Raw genomic sequence first — 13,395 nt, forward strand, 5'->3', positions numbered from 1 at the left:
CAGGAAAGAAAATTCCAAGAAAATGTAGCCTCAGCTATTAATAGGAAAAAAGCAAAACTAATCCAGTTATAGGAAATTTACAGGAATGTTTACCCATCCTCTAAAAACTTTCTTCATGAAGAAAGATCATTTTTCTAGGTTCTAGGAGAAGGTAGATACTTTAGGTACATGAAAGTTGAATATGAGGAGCTAAGCTTCCGTTAAGCTCTTAACTACTGGCTAAATATTTGTGTATCTAAATAGTAAGTCCACTTATTTTTTTTTTTTAAGAGACATGTTCAAACCTAATTGAAAATATTTTTAAAGTTATTATTGGATGGTAGGAGTATGGGGTGGAGTTGGCCTTAGGGGAATTAGAGTAGCAATAATAAAAAGGATGTTGGAAAACACATGCTTGGCTCAACTCAGGATAACCGCAAAAAACAGGACAGACCAAGAAGGAGGAGGAAAGCAAGATGAATGATGTGAAGCTTACTGTTTTGGGAGGTGAAGGAACAGGAAAATCTGGTAAATGTGTTTTTTTTTTTTTTTTTTTCTGGTGTAGAATACATAAAGAGTGAGAAATATATTGACATTTTATATATATATATATATAAACATATTATAATTTATAGACTGATATAACTATATATTATTTCTCAGTAGGAGTTTTCATTTTATAAGCAAGCAATGCAATTAACTTTGTATTTATAAAATGTATATACAGGTTGAAGAACACATCTGTTTGAAGTATTAATTTGTATCTTGTTCTACTGATGTTTAAAATAAGTAGGGCCAACAGGAAATCCCTCCATCATGATCCCACATACTTCTCACTCTGTCACACCTGCCCCCACACCTGCATGCGTGTGTGCTAAGTCGCTTCAGTCTTATCAGACTGTCTGCGACCCTAGGGACTGTAGCCCTCCTGGCTCCTCTGTCCATGGAATTCTCCATTCAAGAGTACAGGAGTAAGTTGCCATGCCCTCCTCCAGGGCATCTTCCTGACCCAGGGGATGAACCCACATCTTTTGTGTCTGCCTGCATTAGCAGGCAGGTTCTTCACTGATAGCACCACCTGAGAAGCCTCAGTGGCCAAGCAGTGGTCTTGAAAAGATTCCACTGCCCTGAGACTAACTGTGGAGAGAAATGTGTGAAGACCTGTGGATTATTTTTAACTTTTTAAAAAATTTATTTTTAATTGAAGGTTAATTGCTTTGCAGAATTTTGTTTTCTGCCAAATATCAAGATGAATCAGCCGTAGGTATACATAAGCCAAGTTTCAGAGGAGGAAAAAGAAAAAGAAAACACTTTGAAGGGAGATGAGGACATGGCTTTTTAAATGCCTGGGAACTGAGCGACACGGTGCCCATGACCTTGGAAGCTACGCGTTTGTCTTTGTTACATGGTGGTAGTAAGGATGCTGCCAATAGAGCCACCTGAGCCTGGTGAATCCTAACTGGCCAGACCCAGGAGCTGCAGTAAGATTAACCAACACTAGAGGGCGATCCTCCGTTTCTTGGATTTTGAAGTCCCTGTTTCCTTAAACATTCGCAAAGGTGTGATACTGTCCTGGCCACTATTACAAACATGTGGCACCTTGGAGCCACAATTAATTTGATGAAATAAAAAGATATCATGGTTCTTGCATCTCAGATTTAATAAGAAATCTGTCTCTGTTGCAAAGCTGAGGTTTCTTATGTGTGTTTGCCTTAGTGAATTACTTACACAGTGAATTGAGTGGGCACCACAGTAAGATCACTTTCTTTCTAGCCTCCTAATTTTTACGGTTTTATGATTGCTAATCTTACTGATTATTATTTAGACCAGAATTTAGTAAAACTTCAAGGTCTTCATTAATACTTAGTAATTTTTAAGCCAAGAGATAAAATTTTACGTACATACATGTGTGCTGTGCTTAGTTGCTCAGCCCTGACTCTGCAACCCCGTGGAATGTAGCCTGCCAGGCTCCTCTGTCCATGGGATTCTCCAGGCAAGAATACTGGATTGGGTTGCCATTTCCTCCTCGAGGGGATCTTCCCAACCCGGGGATTGAACCTAGGTCTCCCACATTGCAGGAGGATTCATTACTGTCTGAGCCACCAAGGTAGCTAAGTTGTTACCTGTGTCTTAAAACTGATAAGACCTTAAATTCAGCTTGTTTTGTTTTGCAGCCCTTATAGTAAGGTTTCTTACCAAGCGCTTCATTGGAGAATATGCTTCTAATTTTGGTAAGTCACTACTTTAGACTTTTTCACTTTAAAACTTCAGCATCATCAATTAACATCAGTGTGTGTGTGCTCAGTTGCTAAGACTTATCTGACTGTTTGCAACCCTATGGACTGTATGTAGGCCATCAGGCTTCTCTGTTTTTGGGATTTTCAAGGCAAGAATACTGGAGTGGGTTCCATTTTCTTCTTCAAATTAACAACATAAGAGAAGCATTTTCATAGAATCTTCTATTTTTGCACTTTTAAGCAACTTGTTTAATTCATGGACTCTGATTTTAAAAGCCCAAATAAGTACTTTAACTAAATATTCTTTCATGATAAAATTTATCCAGTTTTATGTTAACTGAGATACATTAGAAATCCAGTTGATTTCAGTCTAGAACTAGAAAAACCTTAAACCTGGGTCCCACCCATCTGCACCAACCATTGCAGAGCATGTGAGTGTGGGGGTTTTGTTAAACTGTGAAGCAATTTTAAAATTAAAGCAACATCTGCTGAGAGATAAAGACTAATTATAAAAGCACAAGTAACTACAAAATAAATGCTTATTTTATTTAAAGCATTTATTTAATAAATGCTTATTTTCAAAGGACCATGTGAAAATAACAGGAAAATTATGCTTTGACTAAAGATCATATCATAATTATGTAGGTTGTAAGTTTCAGAGAAATTCTAAAACAGGTGCCAGGGCACCTTGATATAATCTTAGGATCATTTCACTAACTCTACCATAATTTTGTTATTTTTATCAAAATTAGCATGACATATGGGAAATGCCACAGTGGGGAATTAATAAAAAGTGGGGAATTTTGCCAGAAGTTTGAATATATTTTTGGCTCAAAAATTAATCTATATAATGCTACTAATACTTACCTGATTGAAGGCATGGTGGGGAAAGGTTTTTTGTTTTTTTAATAGGAATGAAGATTTTAAGAAATAGAATTGGGAGAAAGGGATTTTTTTTTTCATTCCATTATACTTAGAGTAAGAAGTTACAATTGCAAGTGTTTTTCATGAGAAATAAACAACAACAAAAATCTTTAGCATTCATTTATGAGGTAGCATTATTAGAGTATTTTAGAAAACAACTTTGAAGTATTGCATTGTGTTGCTGCCTGCATGTAGCCAACATAGTATTTTAGTTCATATGATGCTGTGAGTGTTTTAGGGCAAGCTCTGATTATAGAAAGAAAAAATATATAGAAAGAGAAACTCTTATTGTTTCATTTCTCAGGTCAACAACTTCAGTCATAAAGGGCCAGATAACACACAAACTAAGAGTAAGGCATGAGAAAGTGTTCCAAAACTATAAAACAATACACATTTACAAAGAATAATTAACAGCAACAACAAAAGTAAATGTCACCTTAATCTTTAATACAACATAGTTATATAAGCAAATGAAGTATGCATATTTCTGGCTATTACACCTCTATTGAAAAATAAGACCTAGAGACATTTATAAAGACAATGAAGTGAGTTAAAGGTCCACAGCAAGAAGATTAATTAGCCAAAAAATGACCTTATGTGTAAATGAAGGCCTACAGGGGGAAATAATAAAATTCTAAAATGTTAAGAGCTGGTGACCCCTGCTGGCAGTTTTTGAGTATTGAGAGTAGGTATTTTTAAAGGTCTCAGGAGGAAATGATATAGTTCATGGTTGTTGCTGTTGTTTAATCTCTCAGTCATATCTGACTCCTTTGCAACCCATGGATTGTAGCCCACCAGGTTCTTCTGTCCATGGGATTCTCCAGGAAAGAATACTGGAGTGTGTTGCTATTTCCTCTTCCAGGGGATCTTCCCCACTCGGGGATCGAACCTGTGTCTGCATCTCCTGCATTGCAGGCACATTCTTTACTGCTGATAACTCACGGTAGTAAGCTTACGAAGTTTAGAATAAACTGTCTGAAGACATATTTTAAGATTTAATTAAACAGTAACAAATTTCACTCTGTGTAGCCTAGAAGGATCTCAGAATGTACCCCTGGGCTTCCCTGGTGGCTCAGTGGTAAAGTATCCGCCTGTCAATGCAGGAGACACAGGTTCAATCCCTGGTCTAGGAAGATCGCACATGCTGCAGAACAACTAAGTCCATGTGTCACAACTGTTGAACCTGTGCTCTCGAGCCCGGGAGCCGCAGCTACCGAGGCCACATGCTGCAGTTACTGAAGTCTGAGCACCCTAAAGCCTGTGCTTCCCAACGAGAGAAACCACTGCAGTAAGAAGCCCATGCACGACTAGAGAAAAGCTCCTACAGCAACAAAGACCCAGCACAACCAACAATTAATTAATTAATTGAATTACATAAAATAAATGTCATCCCTAACCCCCTGAAGCTGGCTTTCCCAAATGTCAGCTACATCTTTCTACCAAGGGTTATGGAGTGTTTGCCAGAATGGGTCATGTGTCAGTTGGCAAATGTATCAGTCTGCAATTCTGGAGATAAGTTAGGTCTTGTATGAAAACACTGGAGGGACAGTTACAGAAATGAAGTCTTTCATTCATTCAAGAAATATTTATTGGACACCTGTCATGTGGCAGTTACTCTTCTAGAGGCTATGGTAATGAACAGACTAATATATAGGCACAAAAACATGTCAGTGAATAGGTACAGTGGTGAAATTCATTTTTAAGAAATATATATATGAGCAAATATAGCAAATACATGTTTTTTTTTGACCACTATCAATAAAGAAAAGCTACTAAAACTAAAATATGACTGGTTGACTTTATAGGGCTATATTTATATTTGGCTGATCCAAATATAAATCCATGTTTTAAAATTCTGGAGTATTTCCATACTGATAATGAGTATATGTATATTTTGCAGAATCTATCTATAACAAACATTTGTGTTTGGAAGGGAAGCAGTTGAATCTAGAAATATATGACCCTTGTTCTCAGGTAAGTAAACCAAAATACTTTTATATTTTCAATCATGATTTGAAGAAGATAGGATAAGGGTAAGTGTGCAGTTGCTAGCCTTAATATTGAAGTTACTTCTCAATTTTAATTATTAAAAACTTAAGAAATTATTTTAGTGTTATATTATCTAGCTTCTCTGTAAAGTTATGACAAAATTATGTTACAGATATCTTTAAAATAGCAATATTATTATGCTTTCATAATATATTTGTATCAGGTCACAATGTAGCTGTCAAAATACTAATAGTTTAATGCTTATTAATTCAGTTTATATGTTTGCTAAGTTGCATTTGTTGATAACTAAAGAAAGTGAAAGTGAAGTAGCTCAGTCGTGTCCGACTCTTTGCGATCCCACGGAATGTAGCCTACCAGGCTCCTCCGTCCATGGGGTTTTCCAGGCAAGAGTACTGGAATGGGTTGCCATTTCCGTCTCCAGAGTATCTTCCTGACCCAGGGATCAAACCCAGGTCTCCCGCATTGTAAGCAAGACGCTTTACTGTCTGAGCCACCAGATAACTAAACCACTGTCAATAAAACCAAAGTAAGAAGGATTTTGAGTACAAACCCCTTTATTCAAACACCAATACAGCATACTAATGCATATATATGGAATTTATTTTTTAATTTATTTTATTTTATTTTTTAACTTTACAATATTGTATTGGTTTTGCCATACATCAACATGAATCCACCACAGGTATACACATGTTCCCCATCCTGAACCCTTCTCCCTCCTCCCTTTCCGTACCATCCCTCTGGGTCATCCCAGTGCACCAGCCCCAAACATCCAGTATCGTGCATCAAACCTGGACTGGCGACTCATTTCATATATGATATTATACATGTTTCAATGCCATTCTCCCAAATCATCCGACCCTCTCCCTCTCCCACAGAGTCCAAAAGACTGTTCTATACGTCAGTGTCTCTTTTACTGTCTCGTATACAGGGTTATTGTTAGAAAGATGGTAAGGATAACCCTGTATGCGAGACAGCAAAAGAGACACAGATGTATAGAACAGTCTTTTGGACTCTGTGGGAGAGGGAGAGGGTGGGATGATTTGGGAGAATGGCATTGAAACATGTATAATATCATATATGAAACGAATCGCCAGTCCAGGTTCGATGCATGATACTGGATTCTTGGGGCTGGTGCACTGGGACGACCCAGAGGGATGGTACGGGGAGGGAGGTGGGAAGGGGGTTCAGGATGGGGAACACGTGTATACCTGTGGCGGATTCATGTTGATGTATGGCAAAACCAATACAATATTGTAAAGTAATTAACCTCCAATTAAAATAAATAAATTTATATTTTAAAAGTTTAAATATAATTATATAAGTAAGAGAAGGGTGGCTAGCTGTTCAATATTTCAAAACATCTCTATCCCCTGTGGGATAGATTTTGTTGGGTATGGCAAACATCCTTCAAATCTTTTTTGCTAAACCTTAATCACTATTGTTGCTTTACTGATTTAAATCTGTTACTAAAAAATCAATACATATTCTGTTCACTAATATAGAAGATACTGTCTCCTGTGTGGATATGGTGTTAAAGGCAATTATTAGGGCTCATCAAATTTTCAGAAAAAGAGAAGTTTTTTTTAGAGAAAAAGTTATCAAATGAAATAGATATAACTTTATTATAGTTCTTTATTTTTTAAAAAAATTTGATCACTTTTGATAAAAGAAAAAGTGTGATACAAAGAAACTGCATTTTAGAAAATAGCAGTATTTGCTTACTGAATTCTCTTCCAGGTAAAATGGGTCTCCATTAATTAGCTGTCTGTCATGTAAAATACAGAGGTCCAATCCTACCACTTTCAATGTGTTTGATTTATTTTCAGCCACAGAAAGCAAAATTTTCCCTCACAAGTGAGCTGCATTGGGCAGATGGGTTTGTTATTGTGTATGACATCAGTGACAGGTCTTCCTTTGCATTTGCAAAAGCATTAATCTACAGAATTCGGGAGCCACAGACAAGTCATTGTAAAAGGTGAGGTATTTTTCATTCCTCTCTACTTTCTTTTTAGTAAATCATCATAGAGCTGTAAGCATCATTAGGAAGAATTTAATACAGGTTTCCAATTACAAAATTTAACAGCCCTGAACAAGCCACCTTCCATTCCACAGGAGTTACACATGTAGTAAAAGGAGTAAGATGAGAATACTTTATATCCTGAAAGACATCAACAGTTAACTTGCCCCAATAAATGACTGTTTTACAAGACAGCTTCTATTGTTAACATGACAATCGCTTGCAAAATAATAGTCCTTACACAAGATAGTTCCCTTTCCACCTTTCTTTTTCATTCCCTCAAAAATGTTAAGGATACTAAATAAATCCAGATATATTACGTTTGGCATTCAATTCCTAGTCATTGGTATTTTCAGTCTACAAAGCAAAATAGACTGAATAATCAAACCATTACAAATTCTAAGTATGAGACTACATTTTTCTCCATTTCACCTCCTAAAATAAAGAGCTAATCTACAATGCCCTATTGTTAATGTCTTGACAAAGTCATTATGCAGGAAAACAATGATGCCTTAGACTATTTTTGCATTAGTAGATATATGTTTAAACCTATGAATTTCCCATTTTTAGTTTTCCTTTTTTTAAAATTGCTTTATCCTTTCCCTTTAAAATAGTTATTTTTGTTCAACATGCTGGTGTAAGGGATTCTTTGTGCTCTTAGCCAGATTTGCCCTTCTCTAATATCATGCTAATCTGGGAAGCAAGGAAGCACAATATCATTCCTGAAAATTGATATCTGTGATTTTAATATCTTTTTAAAATGCCCATTATCAAGAAATAATCAGATAATAATTGATAAGGGGTGTTCCCTTGGAGTCATTCGATGTGAATTCTTGTTTATATCTGATTGACCTTGGGTAAACCCTTTAATTTCTAGACCTTCTTTTTCTGATTATAGAACTGATGGAAACATGGTAGGAGAAAAGAATATGATTTTACTAAGAAACCTCAGGGCTCTGATTTCCTATAATATTACTGATTTTGAGGGAACTCCATTGTTTTGGGTGTTAAATATTTTATGTTTAAGCACCATAACTGTGGTAAGGGTAAGTAATTAAAATTACTTTGTTATTCTTCATTATCAAAAGAATCACGCAAGAAGAATTAAAAATTTATATTTTAAAAATCCTTATATTTGACATTCTCAGGCAATATTCTTAATGTGTTGATCAAATAATTCTTGGGTATTTCCAATTTTTAATCTTTAAGTAGAGTCTATTTCCAAATCTCTTATCTATAGATAGAAAGAAAATATGGCATTTAAAAAATTATATCTGATATTTGTGACTTATCCTTCAAAATATTTCATTTATTCTTCCCCATTAATTCTTCACAATAATTTTCTGAACTATATGTGTGAAAGTCACTCCGTCGTGTCCAACTCTTTGTGACCCCGTGGACTGTAGCCTGCCACGCTCCTCTGTCCATGGAATTCTCCAAGCTAGAATACTATAGTGGGTAGTCATTCCTTTTTACAGGGGATCCTCCCAACCCAGGGATCGAACCTAGGTCTCCCACGTTGCAGGAAGATTCTTTACTGTCTGAGCCACCAGGAAAGCCCAAGAATACTGGAGTGGGTAGCCTATCCCTTCTCCAGTGCATCTTCCTGACCCAGAAATCAAACTGGGATCTCCTGCATGGCAGGCAGATTCTCTACGAGCTGAGCTACCAGGGAAGCCCTATATAAAGAGATATTATTAGTATATGAACTATGTCATAATGTACTATTACTATCATCAAGAGTCTAGTGTTAGACATGCAATGCTTTTTCCTTGATGGCTCAAACCATCATGTGAATAAAACATACTTTGGTGGTTTCTATACAATATCTCTTGAGATGGTGTTGAAGACTTCATTTTCCCATTTCTTACCTATAGTAGATATCTTGGCACTATTTCTTGTCATTTAAGGACTAGTGGCCATACTGTATTCTTCAAATGAAACCCTGCTTTAGAAATGTTGCACTGTAACCACAGAGATTGTATTGATATTTGCCAAAGACATTACCTTACAAAGAAATATATTTCTTAAATAAATCAGAAAAGTTGTACACAGTTACAAGATGGTAAAATTTTCTTTAGAATATGTTATAATGAATATTAACAGTGAACAAACAGTGATGAGTACTGAATAATATTTTTCCTTAAGAAAACTGTATTTAAATTGTTTAATTAGTAAAGAAGCAGTAGCTAGTCCTTCTCTTTCAATTGATAAGAAAATGAAAAATAATGCTTAATAAGCATCTTTAATAAAAGATGCTTTTATTATTATTATTATTATTTTATTATAGCCTGGCATTGAGCTAGGTTTTCTACATGCTTCTTCATTCTGGGTGATGAGAACTATTTTACCTTTTTTGTTTTTTAACATATAAGAGAACTGAAAATGGAAAATGATGTCACACTCATGTCTTGTTAATAAACAGAGCCATAGTTCCAGGAATAGATTTGTGCCACTTCAAATCTTATGCTTTAAGAGTTTTGTTGGGTCTGTGTCATTTACATTTAATCTAAAATCCTTTTTATGAGTAAATGAGGATACACACATGACTACAAATACACACGAATAAATAATACACGTAATATTTTTTCCTTTTTTTTGGGGGGTCCTATAATTCATTTTTATATAAACCTACTTAATATATAAAAAAAGAGTTGTTAAAGCAGTCTTACCAAAGAATTGTGTATCTGTATTTCAGACCTGTGGAGTCAGCAGTGCTTTTGGTGGGTAACAAGCAAGATCTCTGTCATGTGCGAGAGGTTGGCTGGGAAGAAGGGCACAAACTGGCATTGGATAACCGGTGCCAATTCTGTGAACTGTCTGCAGCAGAGCAATCTCTGGAGGTGGAAATGATGTTTATCAGAATTATCAGGGACATCCTGACAAACTTCAAACTCAAAGAGAAGAGAAGATACAGTGGATCTAAATCCATGGCCAAGCTGATCAATAATGTATTTGGAAAGAGAAGGAAATCTGTTTAGTAGACATGTGATCCTGGGGGATTTATTATATCAGAGAGTTTCAAACATTTGTTTGGGAATTAAATTTACCTTTTGTGTGCAGCGAAAACATTCTCTTAGAGATATGAAATAATTGACCATGAACCACAACTGTGTTTTCAAATATATAGTTTGCCTTTTTGGTTGCTTGTATCTTATACATTTTGCTTCACACTATTCTCTATACACAGACTAGTATTAGTATAATTTAATGGTGGATTACTGTACAGTTTACCTTACCAAATAAACCCTGCTTATGTAATTTTCTTAAACTACCATTCTTTAGGGCTCTCTTACCTATATTTTATATATGTCTTTTAGATGAAATATGTAGTTATATATAGGAGGAGAAGGGGACGACAGAGGATGAGATGGCTGTATGGCATCACTAACTCGATGGACATGAGTCTGAGTGAACTCCGGGAGTTGGTGATGGACAGGGAGGCCTGGCGTGCTGCGATTCATGGGGTCACAGAGTCAGACACAACTGAGCGACTGAACTGAACTGAACTGATAGTTATATTCACCTGGTAGCTCAGCTGGTAAAGAATCCACCTGCAGTGCAGGAGACCCTGGTTCGATTCCTGGGTCAGGACGATCCACTGGAGAAGGCATAGGCTACCCACTCCAGTATTCTTGGGCTTCCCTGGTGGCTCAGCTGGTAAAGAATCTGCCTGCAATGCAGGAGACCCAGTTTGATCCCTGGGTTGGGAAGATCCCCTGGAGAAGTGGAGGGCTACCCAGTCCATATTCTGGCCTGAAGAATTCCATGGACTGTATAGTTCATGGGGTATCTAAGAGACATGGCTGCAACTTTCACTTCACTTCTTCAATATATTATAGAGCTTAATTTATCAATTTGTAAAATTCAAGATCTATTTAACAGAAATGCATGGATTTAATTTAGAAAGTGTATCTATAATAAGCAGTGAGTTATTTAAGATCACACAAGTTTTTTTTTTTTTTTTTAACCGCTAAGGCCTTAAGAAGTTAAATTCTGGGGAAAGAATAAAGTCAGATGAATGGAAAAATTAGCACTGACATATATATGTTACCATATGTAAAATAGATAGCTGGTGAGAAGTTGTTGTATAACACAGGGAACCTAGCCTGGTGCTCTGTGATGACCTAGAGTGGTACGGTAGAGGGAGGGGAGGGGAGGGAATCTCAATAGGGAGGTGATATATGTATAATTACGGCTGATTTGTATTGTTGTATGGCAGAAACCAATACAACACTGTAAAACAATATTCCCCCAATTAAAAAAATAAATGTTTCTTACCCATAGTTTATATTCGGCCTGATGATGAAAAAGTCTACAATTCTTTATTGTATACTATAGTAACAAGGGCAATTATCATAGAGTAAAAACTGATGAGGCTAAGATCCTTTTTAGATTAAAAGATTAGCATCATGTATGAAATGAGTCGCCAGTCCAGGTTCGATGCACGGTACTGAATGCTTGGGGCTGGTGCACTGGGACGACCCAGAGGGAGGGGAGGGGAGGGTGGAGGGTGGAGGGTTCAGGATGGGGGACGCGGGTATACCTGTGGCGGATTCATTTCGATATTTGGCAAAACTAATACAATTATGTAAAGTTTAAAAATAAAAATAAAATAAAATAAAATAAAATTTGTGTCAAAAAAAAAAGATTAGCATTTTTTTTTAAGTTCATTTGGAAATCTAGATGTCATAGGGGAAGGAAAAGGTAAAAACTAGTTGATAAATATATAAGCTTGAAGCCCTTATTGTCCTGAAATAAGTATTACATGAGACAAAAACATTTTGGGCCTTCTACCATTACATAGGGTACAATTTCCCCCCCAAAGTCATCTGTCCACCTCCTGGACTGCAGCGCCCCTTCTGCCATCCTTGGTGAGCCTGCTGACTGCTGCATTTCAAGTTGCAGGTCGAGGCCTGATTTCAGCCAAATCACTGATAAGTAAGGTTTGATTTCTGATACGTTCACCTGGGCGTACATGCAATGCTCCTAATATTGAGCTATAGAGTTAACATTGAGAAATGGAGTATTTCCTATCATATCAGTAAACAAGGATGTCACGGTCATCAGCGATTGCAGCCATCCAACATGAGCTGATGAGTCCTGAGGACACTCAGGAAGGAAAAGAATACCTGCCATCTAGCAGCCACTCTCTGCAGCCATCCCTGCAGGGCTCTTCGGGGAGCCGTGGGGGAACCCAGGCTGTGAAAACACAAGATAATGGCCCAGATAACTGAGGTGCATATGAAAGGAATGATTTCAGTGAGCACAGACTTGCATGTTTCCATACATAGAAAAGTACTAACTTCCTTAACTTGGGATATCTGGTTTCTCTAATTAATGGTAATCTTTTGAAGTTTCTGAGGACTATGTGCTCAGAGTCATGCCCAACTCTTTGTGACCCCATAGACTGTAGCCCACCAGGCTCCTCTGTCCATGGAACTTCCCATGCAAAAATATTGGAGTTGCCATGGCCTCCTCCAGGGGCTCATCAAGACCTAGGGATGGAACCTGTGTCTCCTGAGCCTCCTGCATTGGCAGGCAGATTCTTTTATCACTGTACCACCTAATGACTACCTGTCTTTTGTTGTGAAAATCCTATATATCCTAGCTCCTTCCCTCACCTCCTAGGAGCAGGTTCTCAGAGTTATCTGAAACGCTTTCTCCTGGGTTGCCATCCTCATTTTGCCCCAAATAAAACTTAACTCGCAACTCTCGTGTTGTGCTTTTTTTTTTTTTTTTAATTCAACATGTATGTGCACTAACCTAGAGACCATGTGAAAGATCTTCAGTAGAGGGTGGTAGACAGGAGTCCAGGAGGGTAATACAAACTATTTTGCTGCACAGGAGAGAATCCATCTCATTGACATGATCTTGCTCATGGTGAGTCATGAGCCAACATTTAGCTCTCCTGTTGTAGAAAAAGCTAACCTGGATGATATACAAGTGGAAATAAGGAAACTTGTATGTGGTAGTTACAAAATAGTTCAGAATGTTCATAAAGATGGGGGAGTTTGAGTTGTTATGAAGGGTTGGGCCCAAGAACCCACCATCTGATCGTGTTCTCTGGGACAATTCAGAGGAACTTCCTGTACTATAAGGAAGTGAGGAACAGAGTGGTGAAGAGGCAAACAGCTTTGACAAGCATCATAGTGACTGTGCTCCACCGGGCAGAGCTGACAGTAGAGATGCTGCCGTTGAACCCCACTTGTCAGTATCAATGCA

The 13,395-nt window shown here is 37.2% G+C and overlaps 2 protein-coding genes across 4 annotated transcripts in view; one reads left to right on the top strand and one right to left on the bottom strand.

Moving 5' to 3' along the window:
• Nucleotides 1-13,395, bottom strand: part of PIK3C2G (phosphatidylinositol-4-phosphate 3-kinase catalytic subunit type 2 gamma) — a 651,449-nt gene that overhangs the window by 603,402 nt on the left and 34,652 nt on the right. The window lies entirely within an intron of this gene.
• Nucleotides 397-11,456, top strand: RERGL (RERG like). Of its 3 annotated transcripts, XM_086401896.1 has the most exons (7): nt 397-513; nt 770-848; nt 1,063-1,130; nt 2,154-2,210; nt 5,041-5,114; nt 6,980-7,128; nt 9,869-11,456. In XM_086401896.1, exons 1-7 carry the CDS (start codon nt 456-458, stop codon nt 10,149-10,151), a joined length of 768 nt encoding a protein of 255 aa, XP_086258022.1. In that variant the 5' UTR covers nt 397-455; the 3' UTR covers nt 10,152-11,456. The 3 variants fall into 3 exon arrangements, with proteins under 3 accessions (XP_086258022.1, XP_086258020.1, XP_086258021.1); XM_086401894.1 differs by lacking the exons at nt 770-848; nt 1,063-1,130; XM_086401895.1 differs by lacking the exons at nt 770-848; nt 1,063-1,130 and having other exon boundaries at nt 397-507.

This window comes from Bos grunniens, chromosome 5, assembly GCF_055505025.1.
Source record: "Bos grunniens cultivar Pamir isolate PY7600 chromosome 5, Bosgru_T2T1.0, whole genome shotgun sequence".
In the NCBI taxonomy this organism is placed as follows: domain Eukaryota; kingdom Metazoa; phylum Chordata; class Mammalia; order Artiodactyla; family Bovidae; genus Bos; species Bos grunniens.